Source organism: Rhamphochromis sp. 'chilingali' (genome assembly GCF_963969265.1).
Source record: "Rhamphochromis sp. 'chilingali' genome assembly, chromosome: 17".
In the NCBI taxonomy this organism is placed as follows: domain Eukaryota; kingdom Metazoa; phylum Chordata; class Actinopteri; order Cichliformes; family Cichlidae; genus Rhamphochromis; species Rhamphochromis sp. 'chilingali'.
Genome location: NC_137944.1, coordinates 2,014,235 through 2,032,917, shown reverse-complemented (window position 1 = coordinate 2,032,917; position 18,683 = coordinate 2,014,235). Strand labels below are relative to the sequence as shown.

The 18,683-nt window shown below is 44.1% G+C and overlaps 1 protein-coding gene across 5 annotated transcripts in view; it reads left to right on the top strand.

Moving 5' to 3' along the window:
* gatad2b (GATA zinc finger domain containing 2B) overlaps positions 1 to 18,683 on the top strand; it is a 42,461-nt gene that overhangs the window by 16,639 nt on the left and 7,139 nt on the right. For 2 of the 5 annotated variants that reach the window (XR_013969394.1, XM_080863358.1), the window contains exons 2-8: positions 10,008 to 10,388; positions 11,414 to 11,543; positions 12,756 to 12,887; positions 13,791 to 13,919; positions 14,795 to 14,965; positions 17,375 to 17,747; positions 18,358 to 18,560. Coding sequence is in view for 4 of the 5 variants with exons in the window: in XM_080863358.1 (XP_080719484.1) it covers positions 10,009 to 10,388; positions 11,414 to 11,543; positions 12,756 to 12,887; positions 13,791 to 13,919; positions 14,795 to 14,965; positions 17,375 to 17,747; positions 18,358 to 18,560 (1,518 nt within the window). In the remaining variant the exon portion in view is untranslated. The remainder of the gene's footprint in view (positions 1 to 10,007; positions 10,389 to 11,413; positions 11,544 to 12,755; positions 12,888 to 13,790; positions 13,920 to 14,794; positions 14,966 to 17,374; positions 17,748 to 18,357; positions 18,561 to 18,683) is intronic. The other 3 variants (XM_080863359.1, XM_080863361.1, XM_080863360.1) reach the window with 3 other exon arrangements.

The window sequence follows — 18,683 nt, the reverse complement described above, 5'->3', positions numbered from 1 at the left end:
TTCACTGTCAGTAGATTAAGGTCAAAGGGATAATGTTATATAGAGCTATTTAAAACTGTTTGTTTGTTTGTTTTTAAATTGCCATTACTTGTCCTGACAACACATCAGTCTATACAGAATAGTATGTAGGGATTTTAAATAAGAAGTTCGCACTTCTGACCTCTCCTCCAAGGTCAAATAAGGTCAAACTTTCAGAAAAATGTTTTTATCTTTAAAACTATGATTAAAATTAGACTGCCTTTGTTTGTTTTGGCAACATTTAAGAAATAATAATGGTTGAAGGGGAATTCAAATGATTGTCTGGATCCAAATATCATGTCACCTTTGACCTCTGAGCTCACTATTACATATATATAATCATCATATCTGTCTTTCTTTGACTGCAAAAGTTGTGATATCCCATGCAAGATGGCGGCACGTAGGCACCCAGCAGCTAGGAGCTCACAGTTTCACAGAGCATGTTTCTGTGTGAATGATTGAGGGTAAACTTAGCTAAACTTTAGTGTCTCTGTGTGATTAGACTGGTGCATGAACGGTAGGATCACACTCACACACTGGAAGCACTGACTGTGCTGTGCAGAGAGCTGACAGTAGTGATCATCGCTGCAGTGTACGTACCACCTGATGCTAATGTTAGCATGGCGGTCTCCCAGCTGTACACCGCAATAAACAAACAGTGCAGGTCTGTCCTGAGGGAATTTGTATTGTCGCTGGGGACGTCATCCAGGCTGGTGTTAAGTCTGTACAGGAGTATGTTGCCTCATCAGCGGAGAAGACGAGACTGTACAGCAAGGAGGTTAAAAAACTGGCAGCATGGTGGTGTGAACACAACCTGAACACAAGTCCAACAAAGACATCCTTAGGAAGAAACTGTTGGTGGCTTTTTACCACAGCACCATCGAGGGTGTCCTCAGCTACTGCATCATGGCTTGGTGGCAGACGGGAAAATGCTGCAGATCATCGGCTGTGCCCGACCATCTCTGAAGGACTAAACTGGCAAACAGTGTCTCAGAAAACTGCTGCCCACTTGTCTCACCTTGGACAGCACCTGTTCAGCCTCATGCCCCCTGACAGGAAGTACAGGTGTTTAATAAGTAGGACAGCCAGGCAGAGAAATGGCTGACCGCTAAGCCCAGTGAATCGACCTACTGAGCTCCCCACCTGCAGTCACAACGCTGCCAAATGTAATGTTACATGATGGTACAGAACACTACAATAACATGGTACAATGTTCAGTATGACTCACACTCTGTGGCTGCTGCTACCTACCAACAAGTGCATCATCCTTTTTAGTAGAGCAGTGTTTTTTGTCTATTTATACTTTTCTATTAGCTATTTTTGTTGTATTTGCTCATTTTTCTGTGAAATGAATCACGAGTGAACACATGTAAGGATGAATGTCCAGCTGGTCTGCTCACTGTACGAGGCCCAAGTACAGCGACATCTAAGCTGGTCTTTGTTTTTAAGATCAAGTTGTTCATGTCCAGGTATTTACAGAACAGCACTTATTATCCAGACCTGCTCCTTACTGTTCACAGACAAAATGCAAAGCTGTTCCCTTAAAAGTAAAAACGGCCCAGAGAGAGAACTTTGGGTTGTTTGTTGTTTGGGGTTTTTTGCCACCTTGCTGTGATATCGTTGCCACTAACTGCTACATAATAAAAGATCATTTTGAACCCTGAGCTTACAGCCCAGCTCAGCTGTGGTCGAACTCATTTCTCTTTCAGAGATTTTGACTTTTCAAAATAAATTTGGATTAATGGGCCTTTTTTCTTTCTTTTTTTTTTTTTTTAAGATGCTAGTGTGTAAAATTGTATGCATATTTTCAAAAAGCACAGATAATGAGGGGTATTGTGTTGTAGGCTACTTCCATTGTAAACATGAATCATGAGGGTTAAGTACACAGTAAAGTCGAGCTGATGCCATCAAGTATGGTGCTGTCTCACTGAGCTGTGCTCATGTGCTCAGAGGTCTAGGCTGCTGAGTTTACTAAGTCAGAACTAACAAGTAATTACAGACTCGGCCTCAGAGGTTAGCGATACATGAACCCATCAAAGAATGACAGAAACAGTGCAGTGATGACCTGCTTTTCAAGATGTATTAAATCAATCATTTCAGTTTTAATTAAGTAATGGGCACGGTGGTTAGCACTGTTGCCGCACAGCAAGTGTGGAGTTTGCATGTTCTCCCCGTGTCTGCGTGGGTTCCCTCCGGGTACTCCGGCTTCCTCCCACCGTCCAAAGACATGCAGCTTGTGGGGATAGGTTAACTGGATAATCCAAATTGCCACTAGGAGTGAATGTGCGAGTGAATGTGAGTGCGAATGGTTGTCTGTCTGTGTGTTGGCCCTGCGACAGACTGGCGACCTGTCCAGGGTGGACCCTGCCTCTCGCCCTATGACAGCTGGGATAGGCTCCAGCGCCCCCCGCGACCCTGAAAAGGAGAAGCGGAAGCAAATGGATGGATGGATTAATTAATGGCACATTAGTTAAAGTAAAAATCAATATAATCCAATATAAAAATGAGAAAAAGTACACAATAGCACAGCAGATTAGATGACAACATTTGGGTTAGCAAGACAGCAACCCTCTGGTTATTAAATCTTGTATAATTAATCTTTAATAATATGTTTGTCTGTCATTTTAAATATTTTCACAATATGTTTAGAATATGATATCTAACAAATTTGTCATTAAATTCAGTGTTGCTCTGGTAAATCTCCCAGTACATGCATCTTCCTTCATAGGGTTCTATAATATTGATTGTGCGGCTGGGATGATGTGTTGACATGATAAATGGACTTGTATGTAGTGGTCACTTTGTTCACAATACCACCAACAAACTGCTGTAACTAGGGCTGTTTGATATAACGATATAAGAACGTCTGTCGTTTCATTTTACGCTATCGTTTGTTTCATGGTGTCGCAAAATAAACAGTTTACGGCTGTTTTTCGTTGTTCTGATGGTCACTGTAGCAGCTATATTCATTTCTTAAAGTTCTCTCTCTTATATTTAAAATAACCACACCACGGACGGACAAGGGCCTGTTTTTACGAGTTGATGTTAGTAACAACGACGGTAAACCCAGCGTGTGGCTCCGCCGTCTGCTTGTTTGTTTTCCACATAAACCTTTCACAATAAAGCTGAAGTTCCTGTTGAAATTTTTCAAAATAAGCTAAAATGATGACAAACAGAAGGACCTGTCCAAACAAATCGAGGACCATGTTCCTAAACGCGGGGCTGCCTCTGTAGCATGGACATGGTTTGGTTATGAAAAGTCTGACACGGACCAGATAAAACTGTACTATGCAAATTATGGTGCAAACGGTCCGCGCCTCAGACTCAAACACAACAAACCTCTACAACCACCGACGCAAGAATCACGCCAAAGAGTGTGAAGAGAGTTTACGCATGAGAAGAAAAGAAGCTCCAAATAAACCTTAGACTCAGACGTTAGAACAGGCTTTTCCCCGCAGCACGCCGCGTAATAAATACTCACAAAGAAAATGGCGGCCATTACAACCTCTGTCTAAAAATATATCGTTTCACGTATCGGTCAAAACACTCGCCTCCAGGTACACAGCGCCCAGCTGAAAACACTTCATACAAGTCGAGCTGCCCGAGATTCACAGAATTTACAGAAAAGTAACATTTTTGTGATTGTATATGGTTGTCAGGACGATAAATGTCTTATATCAGGATATGAGATTTTGGTCATATCACACAGCCCCAGCTTTAACGTTTCATTATAGAGTGAAATGAAACGGGAACAAATTCTGTTTTTGCGACAGGCTGTGAGTAACAGTGTCTGAAGATGTCATTTAAGACTGAATCTTTGCAAAGTTTATCCCTGAATGATTCATAGGTTAGTGTTCAGTGGTTGGACAAACAAAACATTTCTCCGAAAACTGGTGAAAAAGCACCGGGGGTGTACGGGGGCACTTACACAGTAGATGCTTCTTCATTGTTAGCGAGCTGCACTGAAACAGGGGAATCCACCCGTAAGCTGTAGCATGTGGAGGAGATGGTGTTTGAGTCAAGTGCCAGAAGCTGAAGTCTGCCCTGTCCCCTCTGTCAGGTTTGTCCGGAGCTGGCAGAGGGTTTGTCCTCAAGTGACATGATATTCTGTACTAAGAGCGTATGAGTGGTGCTACATGCTCTAAGAACCTTTTTTAAATGTAGCCTCATGGCCAGTGTTAAATCTGTTAAGGTTTTTTGTACAGGGCTCCATGGTCTAAATGTCCTATTTAACCTCCTAGGACCTGGGTCCACAAATGTGGGCATCACATTTTGGGTTATTTAGACCAAAATACTAAATTTTGCTCTACAAGGGCCTGATATGCACTTACGAGGACGTTATGCTGCCACTGTTCTACTGAAATTTTAGACGAACATCCTCATATGTGGCTCTCAGAAACAAAGACCCGGTAAAAAAAAATAAATCTGGTAATTCTTTGTTTTTACATTCATCGGGTCCCAATATGCACAAATATGAAAAATGAATGAATGAAGGGTTCGGGTCTTAGGACCTTTTATTTCAGTTATGAAAGGATCACTGCAGGTAATTACTGAGTTAATTACAGTGTAGTCATTTACTGTTTTGTGAGTAACGTGTATATTTGTGCAAATAACACAAAAAAAGGTCATAGATGCAGTTGTAATTTTTGAACGTGTGTCCCTGTTAGGAAAATGTATGAAATGTATTACCTATATTTAAGATGCTTTAACTTGTAAGTATTTGACATTTCATACTTGTTGACGTGATCGGGGCGTGGGCAGGATCTGCAGGTGATCTTGTGTGGGTACCTGGTTACTGGATGAGTGATTGCAGTAGTTTGACTTCCCCTGGACGGCGTCACGCGCTGGTATCAGATGGATCCTCAGTACTCATTCATTCTGCTCTGCTCTTTGTTTCCTACTGCACACTCCCCCCTGCTTAGTGTCTTGGTCGCTGTTGCCCCCCCCCCCCCCACCAAAAAAAAAAAGAAACACCCCCGTAATACCACCCGCACACAAACAGGACATGGGGGTTGGGGTTTGCATGTTGTTGCATACCCCCACCCCTCAGGCAACAGTAGAACAGGAATTGATTAGTGGTATGTCTTAAAAATAGATGACTGGTTGTCATAGCAACCCCCACAATGAGCTGTTGTCTCATTTAATAAAGAGCAGTCTGTGCATAAGGTGTGTGAGTCGCCTTATGTGCTGTGCATCCACAGACAGCAGGTGAAGGTGTGTGTGATTGTTGTTGTATTTTACTTGTGATCGATTATTCAGGAACAAAGCATCAGCATTCTCCTCGCAAGTCCTGTTGGGTCTGAATCTTTATCCCACAACCATCAAGTCCTAAGCTGCTCCCCACTACCAATTGCAACTCTGTTGCTATGGGCGGTGTTCTGATCGGCCTCATTAGTATCAAAAACTAGCCACATGCAAATTTTGGTCATATTCCCAGCAACCCTGTCATCAGCATCTTCTACAGCCAACCAACCACTGTGTGTGCGTGTGCGTGTGTGTGTGTGCGTGTGTGTGTGTGCGTGTGTGTGTGTGCGTGTGTGCGTGTGCGTGTGTGTGCGTGTGTGTGTGTGTGTGTGTGTGTGTGTGTGCGTGTGTGTGTGCGTGTGCGTGTGTGTTAGTGTGTGTGTGTGTGCGTGTGCGTGTGTGTGCATGTGTGTTAGTGTGTGTGTGTGTGTGCGTGTGTGTGTGCGCATTGCTGCTTTAGTGTGTCTGCTGGACCAATGAGCTAGGCTCCTTCTTCCTGAAATCACAAGGAAGGTTTTATTGTTTTCTGCACATCTCTGTCTTTTCTAGCACACGAGCTAAAGAAGCCAGATGGTAGCTGACTCTGGTACTTTCCTGAAGGATGGTTGATATGATTAGCAACAAGGCGTTTCCACCATACAGCAGGAATGACGTTACTGTGGATAGGACACAAGCCACTCGGGACATTTTGTTTTATTAAGGTCCAACAACATCAGTGGAAGAGAGGTGCTTGTGCTCCAGGTAGTTAGCATTGTCATGTTGTCAGTCAGCGTTCTATTTATGCACCAGTTTGTCAATGAGACGCAGTGACAAGAAGGAATAATATCTCATTTTTTAATGTTTTAGGAGAGAAACTTCAACAAGTTTTAATATTCTTGACAGTGTGTTTTGTCAAAATTGTCCTTATTCTGGTTGAGAATGATTAAGCTAAGCTCCTGTGGGACCAAAAATAAACAGACCAACTGGTGATGGCTAACCAAGCTGACAGACTAGTGGTGGGAAAGTATAGGAAGAAGGCTGCAGTGATACCAAGCTGTGTTTGCTATACCGAGTTACAGCACCACGAGGGAGGAACACGAGAAGCTAAGAGAGGAGATGGGTGTTGCCTTCACCTTCGATGCTTCTCTAGTCCAACCATGACAGGTTATTTGCTGCTTATTAATATTACATGGTCAACTATTAGTGCTATGATAACAACATGGAGGCAATTGGAAACAATTCAGCCACAAAGTAGCAGACTGTGAAATCACACGTAGTCACAGTAGTCAGGTTATTGATAGTCTTGTCTTTTAGTCAATAGGTGGAGCTGTAAGCAGTCTGGCTTTCATTGTGTGCGTTTGGATGGCAGCTGTCTGAAACACCTGTTTATTCTTCTGCTGATTTGTTGATAAAATGCATGACTAACAAACCAGCAGCAGAATATCGTGAGGGGAGTGGTTCCACTTTTTCTGCAGCTGAATTCAGTGCATATATCATCCCATCTGAGAAACAGATCAGAATAACAAAGGTCAAAATAAGAACAGGATGGTAGCTCCATCGTTAGCATTGAGTAACAGAAAGTGGAATAAGCCATAGCAGCAGAAGCACAATACACACAGCCAAAGTACATCATCACAAATGTTTACCTGACTTGTAAAGTCCAGAAAACTCCGAGTACATTCTGTGATTTTGTTGTACTGACATTATTATGTTTGTGTCATCAGCACATGTGCTGTGCATACTTAATGGTGTCCTGTAAGCTTCAGTGTCTGCAGATACGCTGTGGTCCGCTTGGCTCTAAGCAGCATAGATTTTGGGAGTGCGAGGCTCCGAGCAGACGTTTACATGCCTGAGTGTGACCACGTGAACCTGCCTGCAGACGGCATAAACTGCAGTGCACCTACTACGTATGAATACAGGCAGACTTTAACAGGCATGGCTGCTCGTCTGCAGCCACATCAGAGGTTGGATTTGGACTTGAGGTGCTAATAGTTTAGTATAACAACGTCCATATTTACAGTTGGATGAAAAGTACAAAATGGGCAAAAATCAAATCAGTAAGTGAAGCGATTGGATGTCGGGCCTGACGTATCAGACTCGCATCCACCGCCGAGTAGAACCATCAGTTTGAACATTAAACACTTTCCCACAGAAAAAGGACAGAGTGGACAAAAGACAGGAGGCGGTCAGGCAAATGGGTTTTCACGACTGTGCACTCGCTTTATTACCATTACACCCAGTTTGGCAAACACTGTTAATCTGGTGCCACATCGACAGGACAAGACATCAAGGTTATCTCTGCCATGGATTTCCAACAGCGCCGTCAGTGAGAGGAAGACTACGGATTTAATTGTGAGGAGAATGTTTTAGTAGCACCCTCCTGATTGACAGCTCTTTGAATAAACGTGTGTGTGTGTGTGTGTTTTGGGGGATGGGAGGTGGAATTACAAGTTGGCGTTATTTCAGGAGAGAGCTGCTGTCTCTGCCTCTTTTCTAGCCCTGCACACACACACACACACACACACACACACACACACACACACACACACACACACACACACAGCAATAAAGAAAAACCCTCTCTGTGTCTCGGTGCTGCTACTCCGTTCCTGTCCCTGCAGCCTCAGAAACACTCACGTGCACACACACTGTTGGCTGGTATAACGTGAACAAATGAAGCACTCGGCTTTGGCGGCATCGAAGGGGCCCCTGAAATTAAGCTTGTGTTTATTTTTGCAGTGAAAGAAGAGGGAGGAAAAGATGAGCGTTTGAGGAGTTGGGGGAGGGTAGAGGAGAAGGGAGGAGTGTTTCTTTGTGGTACTGTACTGCTGGAGTAGGAGGGAGGATTACAAAACTCTGCCCTCTATCGGAATGCTGAGCTGCATGTGTGTTGTCTGTGTGGACGCCGTCTATCTGCTGGTGCAAACTGGAAGCATTCCTTGGAGCGCCACAGTTTTTCAGTGTGACAGATGTTTAATGTTTTATCCTGCTGGGGTTAGGAGAGGTGTGATCGTAGGGCTGAGTCTGTGTTTCTCATCTATTCTTTTCTTCTCCATTATCGGCCTGGCAGTGTGTTGGAAGGGTGTGGTGGATGAAAAGCGAAGGGAGAAAGTGTGCGTTTGTTTATTTATTTATTTATTTATCTGGGGGGCACTGCTGACTGTAACAGTCATTATATTATGTAAAGCCTGGCAGCAGCGACAGTAACCAGGGGGAGGGGAAGTCTAAGTGAGAGAGCGTTGGGTGCCAGTTACTGACGTGCAGAGCAAGGCTAGCTGTGATTGGCTTCTCAGCGCAGATCTCTGGCTCATTAAACGTGGTGAGGTGGCTGGATCGGCGGAGGGGTTACACGAGCTGCTCGTGTTTGTACTCCCAGCAAATGGAGGCGACGACTCCACTGCTGCGTCACAAATTAATTAGAGGAAGAAGTGGCAGGGAGAGCCATGCTGTGGGACCATTAAGACTCCTCCCTGTGCTAAAGAGGCAGCTGTAGATGTGAGGTTAATAACTGACACGAGTGGAGGACAGGATGAACAGATTAGAGCGGTGAAAAGCCCGACACCATGAGGGGCACGCCAGAGTGACGCCAGCAGGTCGAATCTACCAATAGGAAGTGACAAAGTGAGGAGTAAAATGTGTTTGTCAAGCAGTGCTCGAGTGTGTGTGCGCACGTGTGCGTGCGTGTGTGGTAATCGGAGCAGTAACCTCCAGACTGGGCGAATGGCGTCCAGGAGAGCAAAGGCCAGCTCCCAGGCCCAGAGCTGGAAGGATTGTAGTTTTCATTCGTTTTGTATTCATGTAGACCAGATGACTCACTTCATACATGACACTTGCTCCAGAGTTCTCCACCACACTGGACGTTGCACACCCACTGGCTGCTGGGGAAAATGTGGTTCTTGGAGGTTGTCTAGTCTAAGGTCTCCATCTGATTTTCTACGTACGTTTCTCTACAGTCACTATAGAGCTACTGTAAAAAGTGCAGCACAAACCAGACACGGAGCCCGATTACCTTCAAAGTCAAAGTTGTGCCTCAGCGCTGTCTGGCCTCCACTTTCCTCTCAGCTTTGCCGACATGCAGAAGTCATTCATGCTAAACTATTTTATAGTAACCCAGAGGAGACGATCAATGAAATATATTGTTTAATCTGACTCGTCCATCTGAGTGAGTTTGCTGTCAGGTTCGCCCCCTGCTCTTCCTCATTACACACTGCTTTGTGTGTTTTGTCACGCTAACAGTGGAACTTAGCAGGGACAGGGTTTGCCTTTCCAACTGGTCTATGATCTGGTGGGGTTGTATCTTTGTTGCTCTTTGCTTTTTCTTATCGATCGATTTATTAATTTCTTTATTTTTTCCAGTCTACACAAAAATAGTATTCATCATCGAGCGCCATGCAAAGCTGTGTTCTCTGTATTTACATCTGCATTACATTATCTGGATTAGGAAAAGTGTAGAAATATACAAACGTAATCATGTTAATACCAGATTAAAAACTGATTCGAGCTCGGATCGCTGGGATAACTTGGAGTTGTTCCCCGTGGTTTCAGAGGAACGTGGGATTAACTTTGCTGACAAAGGGAGGAGAGAACATCTGGAATAAGGGTTGGGAAGGATTGGAGGTTCCAGAGTCGTTCAGCTATTGCACCCAATGTGGTGGATAACTGTACTCATGCTTTAAGTTACATAGAGGAGTGTGTTTGTTATCTGACCTGAACCTATTTGGGTTTAAGGTGGCTCTGCTGACCTGTCTGACCTCTCTTGTTTTTAGGATGGAGCAGATGTCTGAGGAGGCGCTGAGGCTGAACCTACTTAAGCGAGGCCTTGAGTCAACCAGTGAGCGAGAAGAGGCGTTGGCCAAGCGCCTCAAAATGGAAGGTCACGAGGCCATGGAGCGCCTGAAGATGCTGGCACTTCTTAAACGCAAGGACTTAGCTGACCTAGCAGCCCTAGATGTTGCAGGGAGCTTGGGAGATGGAAAAGGCCCTGGAGCCAGCAGCCTCCATCATCAGAGCCTAATGGGTGCTGCTTATGAGGAGAAGTTAAATGGGAGTCTGAGGCTGGGAAGCCACAGTAGCCCCGTTGGACCAAGTAAGAATGGAAAGGAGAACATCCTGGATGAGCCAGTCGACATGAGCGCTGGGAGGAGGTGGTGAGAATAAACATTTTAAACAGAAGGATTCTGTGTAAAGAGCAGGCATGTGCTTTATAGCATGTCTGTTTACCTGAATCCAGGCATCGTTTATCTGATTATTTGAAGGACAATACCAGTTCACCTTAGCAGCTAGTTTTACTCTGCAAAAGTAACTAGTGGGTGAAACCTTGGCTGTCAATGAAAATCTTCACTTTTGTCCTCGTTGGCACATTTTTGGCCACCGAACTGCAAGAAGTGTCCACGGCACACTGTCTCTGTGGCTTTTACATGACTACAGAGGGACCAACTTATTCCACAGGTTCAGTAAGAAATCTGTGGAATAGTCCACATACAGTATTTGGTGCCAGCTCGCCCCTACAGAGCAGGGCTTGTATGTACATTGTGTGCAAGGTGCATAGCAAAGGTTTAAACCACACGAAAAGTAACGAAAACCCTCAAGGGCCCAAATTACTAAACGGCACAAAGTAACACAGGTGTACCAAAGGTGTGGTTAGTTTTATGGCTGTTTTACAGTAATGAAAATGCACATGCAGCAGGGGCAGCTGTAAAAATCAGTCAGTTCTTCAGTAAATCGGCCCTCAAACTGTGGGGCTGATGAAATGTATAACATGGAACAATGACACAAGGGCACCACTAGCCTACATGTAATCTAGTGTTGCTATACAGTATGTTCAATCTTCTTTGATAAATGAAATGTGTGACAATGTACATTACTGTTTCTGTCCCCCAAACCTTTGTGTCTGGAGCTGGTGAAAGATTTGCTTTTAAGTTTAAGAATCAGCACATGGACGTTAGAAATGGGGCGCAGTTTCTTTGTTATTCTGCTTTTAACCAACGAGCATGACTAAAGATTCCCAACCTGTAAGCTGACTTCCATTGAACCTACCGGGAAAACCAGCAGAACAGATGTCAAGCGACCCCACGCAGTTTAGTAAAGCTGTCAGATCCTGTGATGATAAAGTACGACTTTAAATGCTGCAGAAACTGACTGCACTTTGTGTTTGATCTTTTTTTCTTACTAGTGATGCTGATCATGACAGACGAACTCCGTCACCGGATGTCATCATCCTGTCAGACAACGAGGCTTCCAGTCCCAGAACGACACCTCGGCCCGAGGAGCGTGTGCACAAGGCTAACCTGGACATGTTCAAGGTAAAAGGCATTCGCAGCACTCCTGCAAGGGGGCAGAAATAGACTGAATATGCTGTACAAGTCCTTTAACACTGGTGCATAAATCAAGTGTAGAGGTCGGTCGCTCAGATATTTCAGGATGCTACACTTAATGAGACCTGGCTTCACACCCTAAAAACCCTGCAGCTAGCTTAAGCCCTGCGGTCGGGGCGAGCGATGGTAGCAAAGCCACTGTTAGCTCACCCAGCAGATTGTCCTGAGCAGCAGGGAAAACAGGCCGGGTGGGTGACGGTCAGGAGGAAGCGTAGTCCTGAACTGAAGCTGCCGATGCACCACCAACCAAGAGTGATACCAGGAAGTCCTGATTGAAGCTTTTCCTTTTCACAGGAGCTATTAACACTGTTGTGTTTTTGTTTTCTTACTCCTGCACAGTTGGCGTGGAGCACCAATCATTTGTACATGTACAATGACAATAAAAGGCAATTCTGTTCTCTTAAGGAGGTGACTTGTGTGGGAGTAGAGCTTGGGTAGCTTCTCTGTACGGTGTTGTCACAAGGTTTTCAAGAAAGGAACAGTGGAGGAGTTGTGACCTTTTGAGTCACAGCACTTTCCAAAAGACATCTACTGTAATGAAATGAGTCTAATTTCATCCTGTATGTCAGAAGATCCAGAGTGTGATCAAAGTGGTGGATGGACTGTAATGTTTCCAGAGTCTGATTATAGATGCAGAGCAGAGGACGTCATTGTCAGCAGCTGTTTTAGCCGAGCAGAGTAATCAGGGAGAAGCTCTGAGTAAACGCAGGTGGACAATAAACAACAACAAATATAAGTAATAGTCAGTGTCACATGTGTGAAACCTGCATGTTTCCACAGGCTGTCATGGAAACAGGAATACAGATGTGTCTAAATACCAGCAATGACATTACTACAGATGCATGAAGAATCCTGTGAATGAATTGGTCAAAATCACTTTTTCTTGACGTAAACAGGTTTTAAATTGCTGCTTTTGACTTTGCACAAAAGAATATTTCAGCCAAACGTGTCCTGTTTACTTTCTGCAGTCACATCCTGTGTCGATGCAGAAACACGGCGCGCTGTTCAAACTGCAGCTTCTGTGTAGGTTTAGTCTGGTTTATACAGACTGGCTGTTGAGTTCAACGAGCTCGAAGTTGCCTCTGGTCTTATGTCCGGATATAGTGTGCCTTTCTAATTTTGTGTGCTCGTTTGTACCAGGGGAAAACAGGAGAGGAGAGGCAGCAGATGATCAAAGCTCTAAGAGAAGAGCTTCGTCTGGAGGAGGCTCGTCTCGTGCTGCTGAAGAAGCTCAGGCAGAGTCAAATGCAGAAGGAGAATGTGGTCCAGAAGGTCAGTGCTGCTGATGCCACACATTCTCACAGTCACGGCCACTGTTGGAGCTCTGCAGCTCTTTGCATCTGTCCGTGGTGCCTCGCCGTGGTTATGTGGGTTCAGTTCAAGTCACTTTTATTTGGTGCCAAATCAGTGTTTGCTCAAGGAGGCTTCAGTGTCTTATGTCATCACGGCAGCAGTTTGTCATGTTAATATTTCAATAATTTAACTAGACAAATATATTGCATAGACTGATCCTAACATAATAATAATAATAGTCTAATAGTTTATATCTGGAGAGCATGACCTATATAGACAATGGATAGTGCAGGATATTGGAAATCAGTATTGAAACATGTGTGTACCCCTTAGCTGCAGACGGTACTGTAATATTGTTCTAAATCAGGGCTCCCAAAACCGTGGCTCGGGGACCACTCGCAGCCCCCGCTTGCTGCCATATATGGACCTGTAGAAATAAAATGCAGTTTGACTGTTGAAGTGACGATTTTGTTTGTTGTTGAGTGAAATGTTAAAATAAGTTCGTCAAATGATTGAATATGAAGGCGACGTGAGCAGAGACACAAACATGACGGGTGTGTTAGTTCACTGACAGACTCACAAACTAATGTGCACACCTATGTCTGCACTTCTGTTAAATACGAACAAAAATAGGAAAAAAAGATTTGTCTTGTTGTAGAAAATTTGAATTTTTTTTAAACAAAACTACATTTTAGGGGAGATTTGTGGGTGTTTTCTTGTTTGTTTTTGTTTGCCCTCGCATGAGACAACAGTGCCAGCAGTGTCTCGTTTAGTTTGAGAGCCCTGCTCTAAATCATATGCAGTAAACATTTATATATGAAGAAAGCACCAGAAAATCAATCTGAGATATTCCAGTCCTGGTTTATCGTTGCTCTCTTGCAGGTCCCAGTGGTCCAGAATGCTGCGTCATCTGTGCAGCCTCCTCCCATCCACAGCTCTCCTGTCCTGGGGAAGCTACCTGTGAGGCCAGGTCTACACAACCCTGAGCCCCAGAACCTCCGCACTGCACAGGTGTGTGAGTGAGTGTGAGGCGAAGGGTACATTTTCATTAGAGATCACACCAGTGAAGTTCCTGTTTTCCAGGAACTGTGTGATTGTTGGGGTTCTGTAGTGTTGTCTCGACCTTGCACCTTAAACCAGCCGTGCTGACTTTAAATGACGTCTTTGACTCACAAAGAAAGAACAAGAACTACAGAAGTCACTCAGTGTAACCAACAGCAAAGCTGCACCAGTGTCTATGATGTAAATGAACCTTAGACGTTTTGGCTGTAAGAAAGGGTCATGTGACCATGTAGGACAGTAATGGAATCTGAAATGTCTCCTTTTTATCTGTAGTCACATTTTAAACTTCACCAAATGTAGAGTACTTACAGAGACGGCTCCGCACGCTGAACTCCCGCCTTTTGTTGATGTCTTTAGCAAAATGTCAGTTTTCTTTGAGACTGAACCCACGTCTCTGCTGTGGGACAGCGTGGATATGCTATCAGTGACTCCAGGTTAGCCTATCTGATTTACTGAGATGATTCATCGCCTTGTTGGTGGTTGCACCACTCACTGTAGAGGAATGTTCTTACCAAGTACGGTCTTGTTTTCATCTTTTAGCCAATGATACGTGCCAGTTTTTAAAAACTGTGCAAGCTTTCAGTTTTGAGACTCAAAAGGGCAAAAAACTAAATCTTCTGGATTTTTAGCTCCAGATAAAATTTTGAGCTACGGTGGATAAAAAAGCACTTAAACATAGAAGAACGTGCTTGTGTGAATGAGCCATGGTGTGTATTATCCATTTACAGTAAACCAGGTGAGCAGGTGTCATTTGCAGACATCAGGGATTTTCTCTGATCTCTGCTGAACAATGAAACCCTTTGTTGCCCTTCTCCTTTCTGCAGGGTCACACAGTCATCCGGTCAGCAGCTAATGCAAACTTGCCCCCCATATTGATGTCTCAGCGAGTGATAGCACCCAACCCTGCCCAGCTGCAGGGCCAGAGGGTCGCGTCCAAACCTGGGATGTCTCGTTCCAGTTCCAACAGCATGGCTAATGCTGTCAGCTACCAGCAGGTATAGAGTCAAACCGACCTGGGGTAAAGCATTCTTTTGAGAAAGGTGTGAACTTGTATGGTGAATGGTAGGACTGCCTAGAGAGAGATCACTGATCAAATCCTTTACATATGTGACTTTTCTCAGTAATAGAGGGTAGGGCTGGGCCATATTATACCGTTCACGGTAATCCGGTTGTTCAGTGATGACGCGACGAATCCTACTTCCGGGTCTAAAGTAGTCTGCGTTTAATATGACTTTTATGTTGTTAACATGTTTAATGCTATGTATTTTCTTCTATTTGATCTCAAAAAGCTCCTAAAACAGTCAGTGATCCCTGTTGACCTCCCTCGGCTTTTATTACCGCTAATCATTTATTTAAGCTCAGTTTTTAAAACCTTAGGATGTAACTACAGCCCAGCCCATGCAGCAGTATATGAATGACTAACTTTGTATTGTAGATGAATTATCTCAGTTGTTCTCCTGGCTGAAGTTTGGTCCTTTTACAGCATCCTGCCATGCGATTACATTTGTTTCTGACCACCGAGAAAACTCACGTTAACTTTTATCGAGTGGAAAAAAAGTTAGCTTGTTTATATTATGCTAACATAGCTGTGTCGCTAGCGGTCACGTAGCACATCATTATATACCAGCTAGCCAAACTTCAGTAACCCTACAAACGTCACTGCTGTTTAGTTTTCTGTCTTCATTTATGCTGGAAGTGATAAGAAAGCTGTATGTTTTAATTTGTTTCCAAAACCCCGCAGTCAGGACATGCTATATTGTATTTAGATAGAAGCTAGCGAGCTAACTCCCTGCTAACTTCTAACTCCGTTAAATGTCATAAATTCCGTTTTCATGGATGCCTGGATGTTAAACTCAATTGTTACACCTGGTAGAGCAGAACGCTGATCATTTTATTAAAGATGAAAGACTTTAGACAGTTTTTCAACTCTCAGTAATGCCACAGTGATCGTTTGATATATGGACCTGCAGCAGAGTTTAGACCCAGACACGGCTAGTGACGTCAGACTGAACAACCGGATACTGTTAGGCAACGATAGGAAAATGAAATATCGCGATAGAATATGGGTAAAACGCGCATGCGCAGTGCCTTTGTTTTCATACGCACATGGCCGCTTGTTGAGTGAAACAGATGAACCAGAATTGGTTTGTAAAAATGGAGCAACTTCCGTGATGTGGAACTGGTTTGGTGTTTGTCCGTCAGATACACAACAAAGCACATTTTTTTGCAGAACATGCAAGCGGCCGTTCTAAGATGCTCTTAAATCTGGGAGTAATCTGGGTCCTAAACTCCGTATTCTTCAGGTCAAACAACACTGCAGCATCACTTAGAGTTAAAAACTGTCTAAATTCTTTCATCTTTAATAAAACGATCAGCATTGCTGCTTTACCAGGTGTAACTATGAAGTTTAACTTCCAGACATCCATGAAAACAAAAGTTATTACATTTAACGGAGTTAGAAGTTAGCAGGAAGCTAGCGGAAGTTAGCTCGCTAGTTTCGCTAGTTACCTAAGCATGATATTGCATGTTCTGACTGAGAGATTTCTGAAAAAAATCAAACGTACAGCTCTGCTATCACTTCCAACATAAATGAAGACAGGAAACTAAACAGCAGTGACGTTTGTAGGGTTACTGAAGTTGGGCTAGCTGGTATATAATGATGTGCTACGTGATCGCTAGCGACACAGCTATGTTAGCATAACATAAACAGTGAAGCTGGAGGACGAACACTAACACTTTTCCACTTATAAAAGTTAACGTGAAGGTTCTTCATGGTTAGAGACAAATGCAATCGCATGGCAGGATGCTGTAAACGGACCAAACTTCAGTCAGGAGAACAACTGAGATAATCCATCCACAGTACGAAGTTAGTCTTTAATATACTGCAGCAACATGGGAATAGAGCAGCTGCCAGAGAATTCAACATTAATGAATCAATGGTACAGAAGTGGAGGAAGCAAGAAGAATGAGTTTAATAAAGTTTGATTTATCTGACTGCTTTGTTTCGCTTAATGTGCCTTATAATCCCGTGCACCTTATGGTCCGAAAAATGCGTACTGCACACTGCAGTTTAATGTTGCAAAGCACCTCTTTTTAACTTCAGTGGATATTATACATGGTTATGCTCAGGATATGTCAGCCCATTTCTACTGGAAATGCCTTTTGGTTAAACTTTCAGCAAGGAATTTGCATTTGCACTGTTACATTTTTATAAAGCTTTAATGTACATAAAAACCAGCTTCTTGTTTAAGTGAAAATAAATAGAAGGTTGTCTTTTTGCACTAGTAATGTTGTGGAGTTGTATTTTGTCTCGCATCAATTATATCGTCAGTTATATCGTTATCGCAAATTTTCAAATATATATCGTGATAAATATTTTTGGCCATATCGCCCTGCTCTAATAGAGGGTGTATATCTCTCTGCAGGCCAGTCAGGTGGCAGCTTCCCAGCGCTCAGGCTCCAGTGCCATGTACATGAACCTGGCCCACATGCAAGCAGCAGCAGCTGGGGCCGGCGGTCTGGGCGGAGCTTCGGCCGTCAGCCCGTCCACCATGTCTGGTTCAGCCAGCGGAGCGGTGAGCTCCATGGCAGACCAGGCGAGCAGTCAGGCAGCAGCCAAGCTGGCCCTAAGGAAGCAGCTGGAGAAAACCTTATTGGAGATCCCTCCACCCAAACCCCCAGCCCCTCTCCTGCACTTCCTGCCCTCTGCTGCCAACAGTGAGTTCATCTACATGGTGGGCCTCGAGGAGGTGGTGCAGAGTGTGCTCGACAGTCAGGGTAAGTAAATATCAGATATTGGGGGAGGAAACATCTGCAGCAAATCTTTGATTTATACCTAACCCGTCAAATTGAACTGACAGACAAACCATGAATACGGTATATTTAAATAAATACGTAAGCGTTTGTGTGTTTGCACCAAACTCCTTTGGTTGTGTGAGCATGACCCAGAGACCATTTTGATAATAATTATAAAAATTTGCCAAGACTTTGTGTGCTGACTAAATCTCCCCAGCAGGTGGTGCTATTGTTTCTTCTGTCCATAGTTTGTGCATCGCAATAACCAATCAAGGCTTAGCAGAGCCAGAAGCAGGAAGTTCTTCTCGTATGTGCGGTCATGGTTGAGAAATCATTGTCCCTGAATCCAGCTCCATCCTTGTAGCACTGCCTTTTTACCCTGTCAGCCTTTAAAGGTCTGAATACAGGAGGCTACACCTGGCACCTGTCTGCTCAGCTGTGCTTGAATCACTAAGAGCAGAACAAAGTGCCTTCAGTTTGTGTCAGGAGTGCTGTGATGACTTTAAGGTTTAAAGTAAATTCTGGGTGTGCGTCTGCTCGAGCACCGCCTGTCGCTGTAGCTCTGTCGTTGTTAACGGAGTCCTGTCTGTAGGTAAACTCAGAGGGACGCTGGCCCGTCTGGAGCCTTTCTTCTGCGCCCAGTGCAGAACTGACTTCACCCCCCACTGGAAGCAGGAGAAGAGTGGGAGAATCCTCTGCGAGCAGTGCATGACATCCAATCAGAAAAAGGCTTTGAAGGCAGAGCATACCAACAGGCTGAAGAATGCCTTTGTGAAGGCCTTACAACAGGAGCAGGTTAGCAGCTTATGTACCTGCATCATGCTGGCTGATTCTTACTCTCACTTAAGTTTGTTTATGTCACGAGATTGTGTGGCTATCACAATTTTACTGTCTAGCCACACAAAGTGTTGTCGTCTG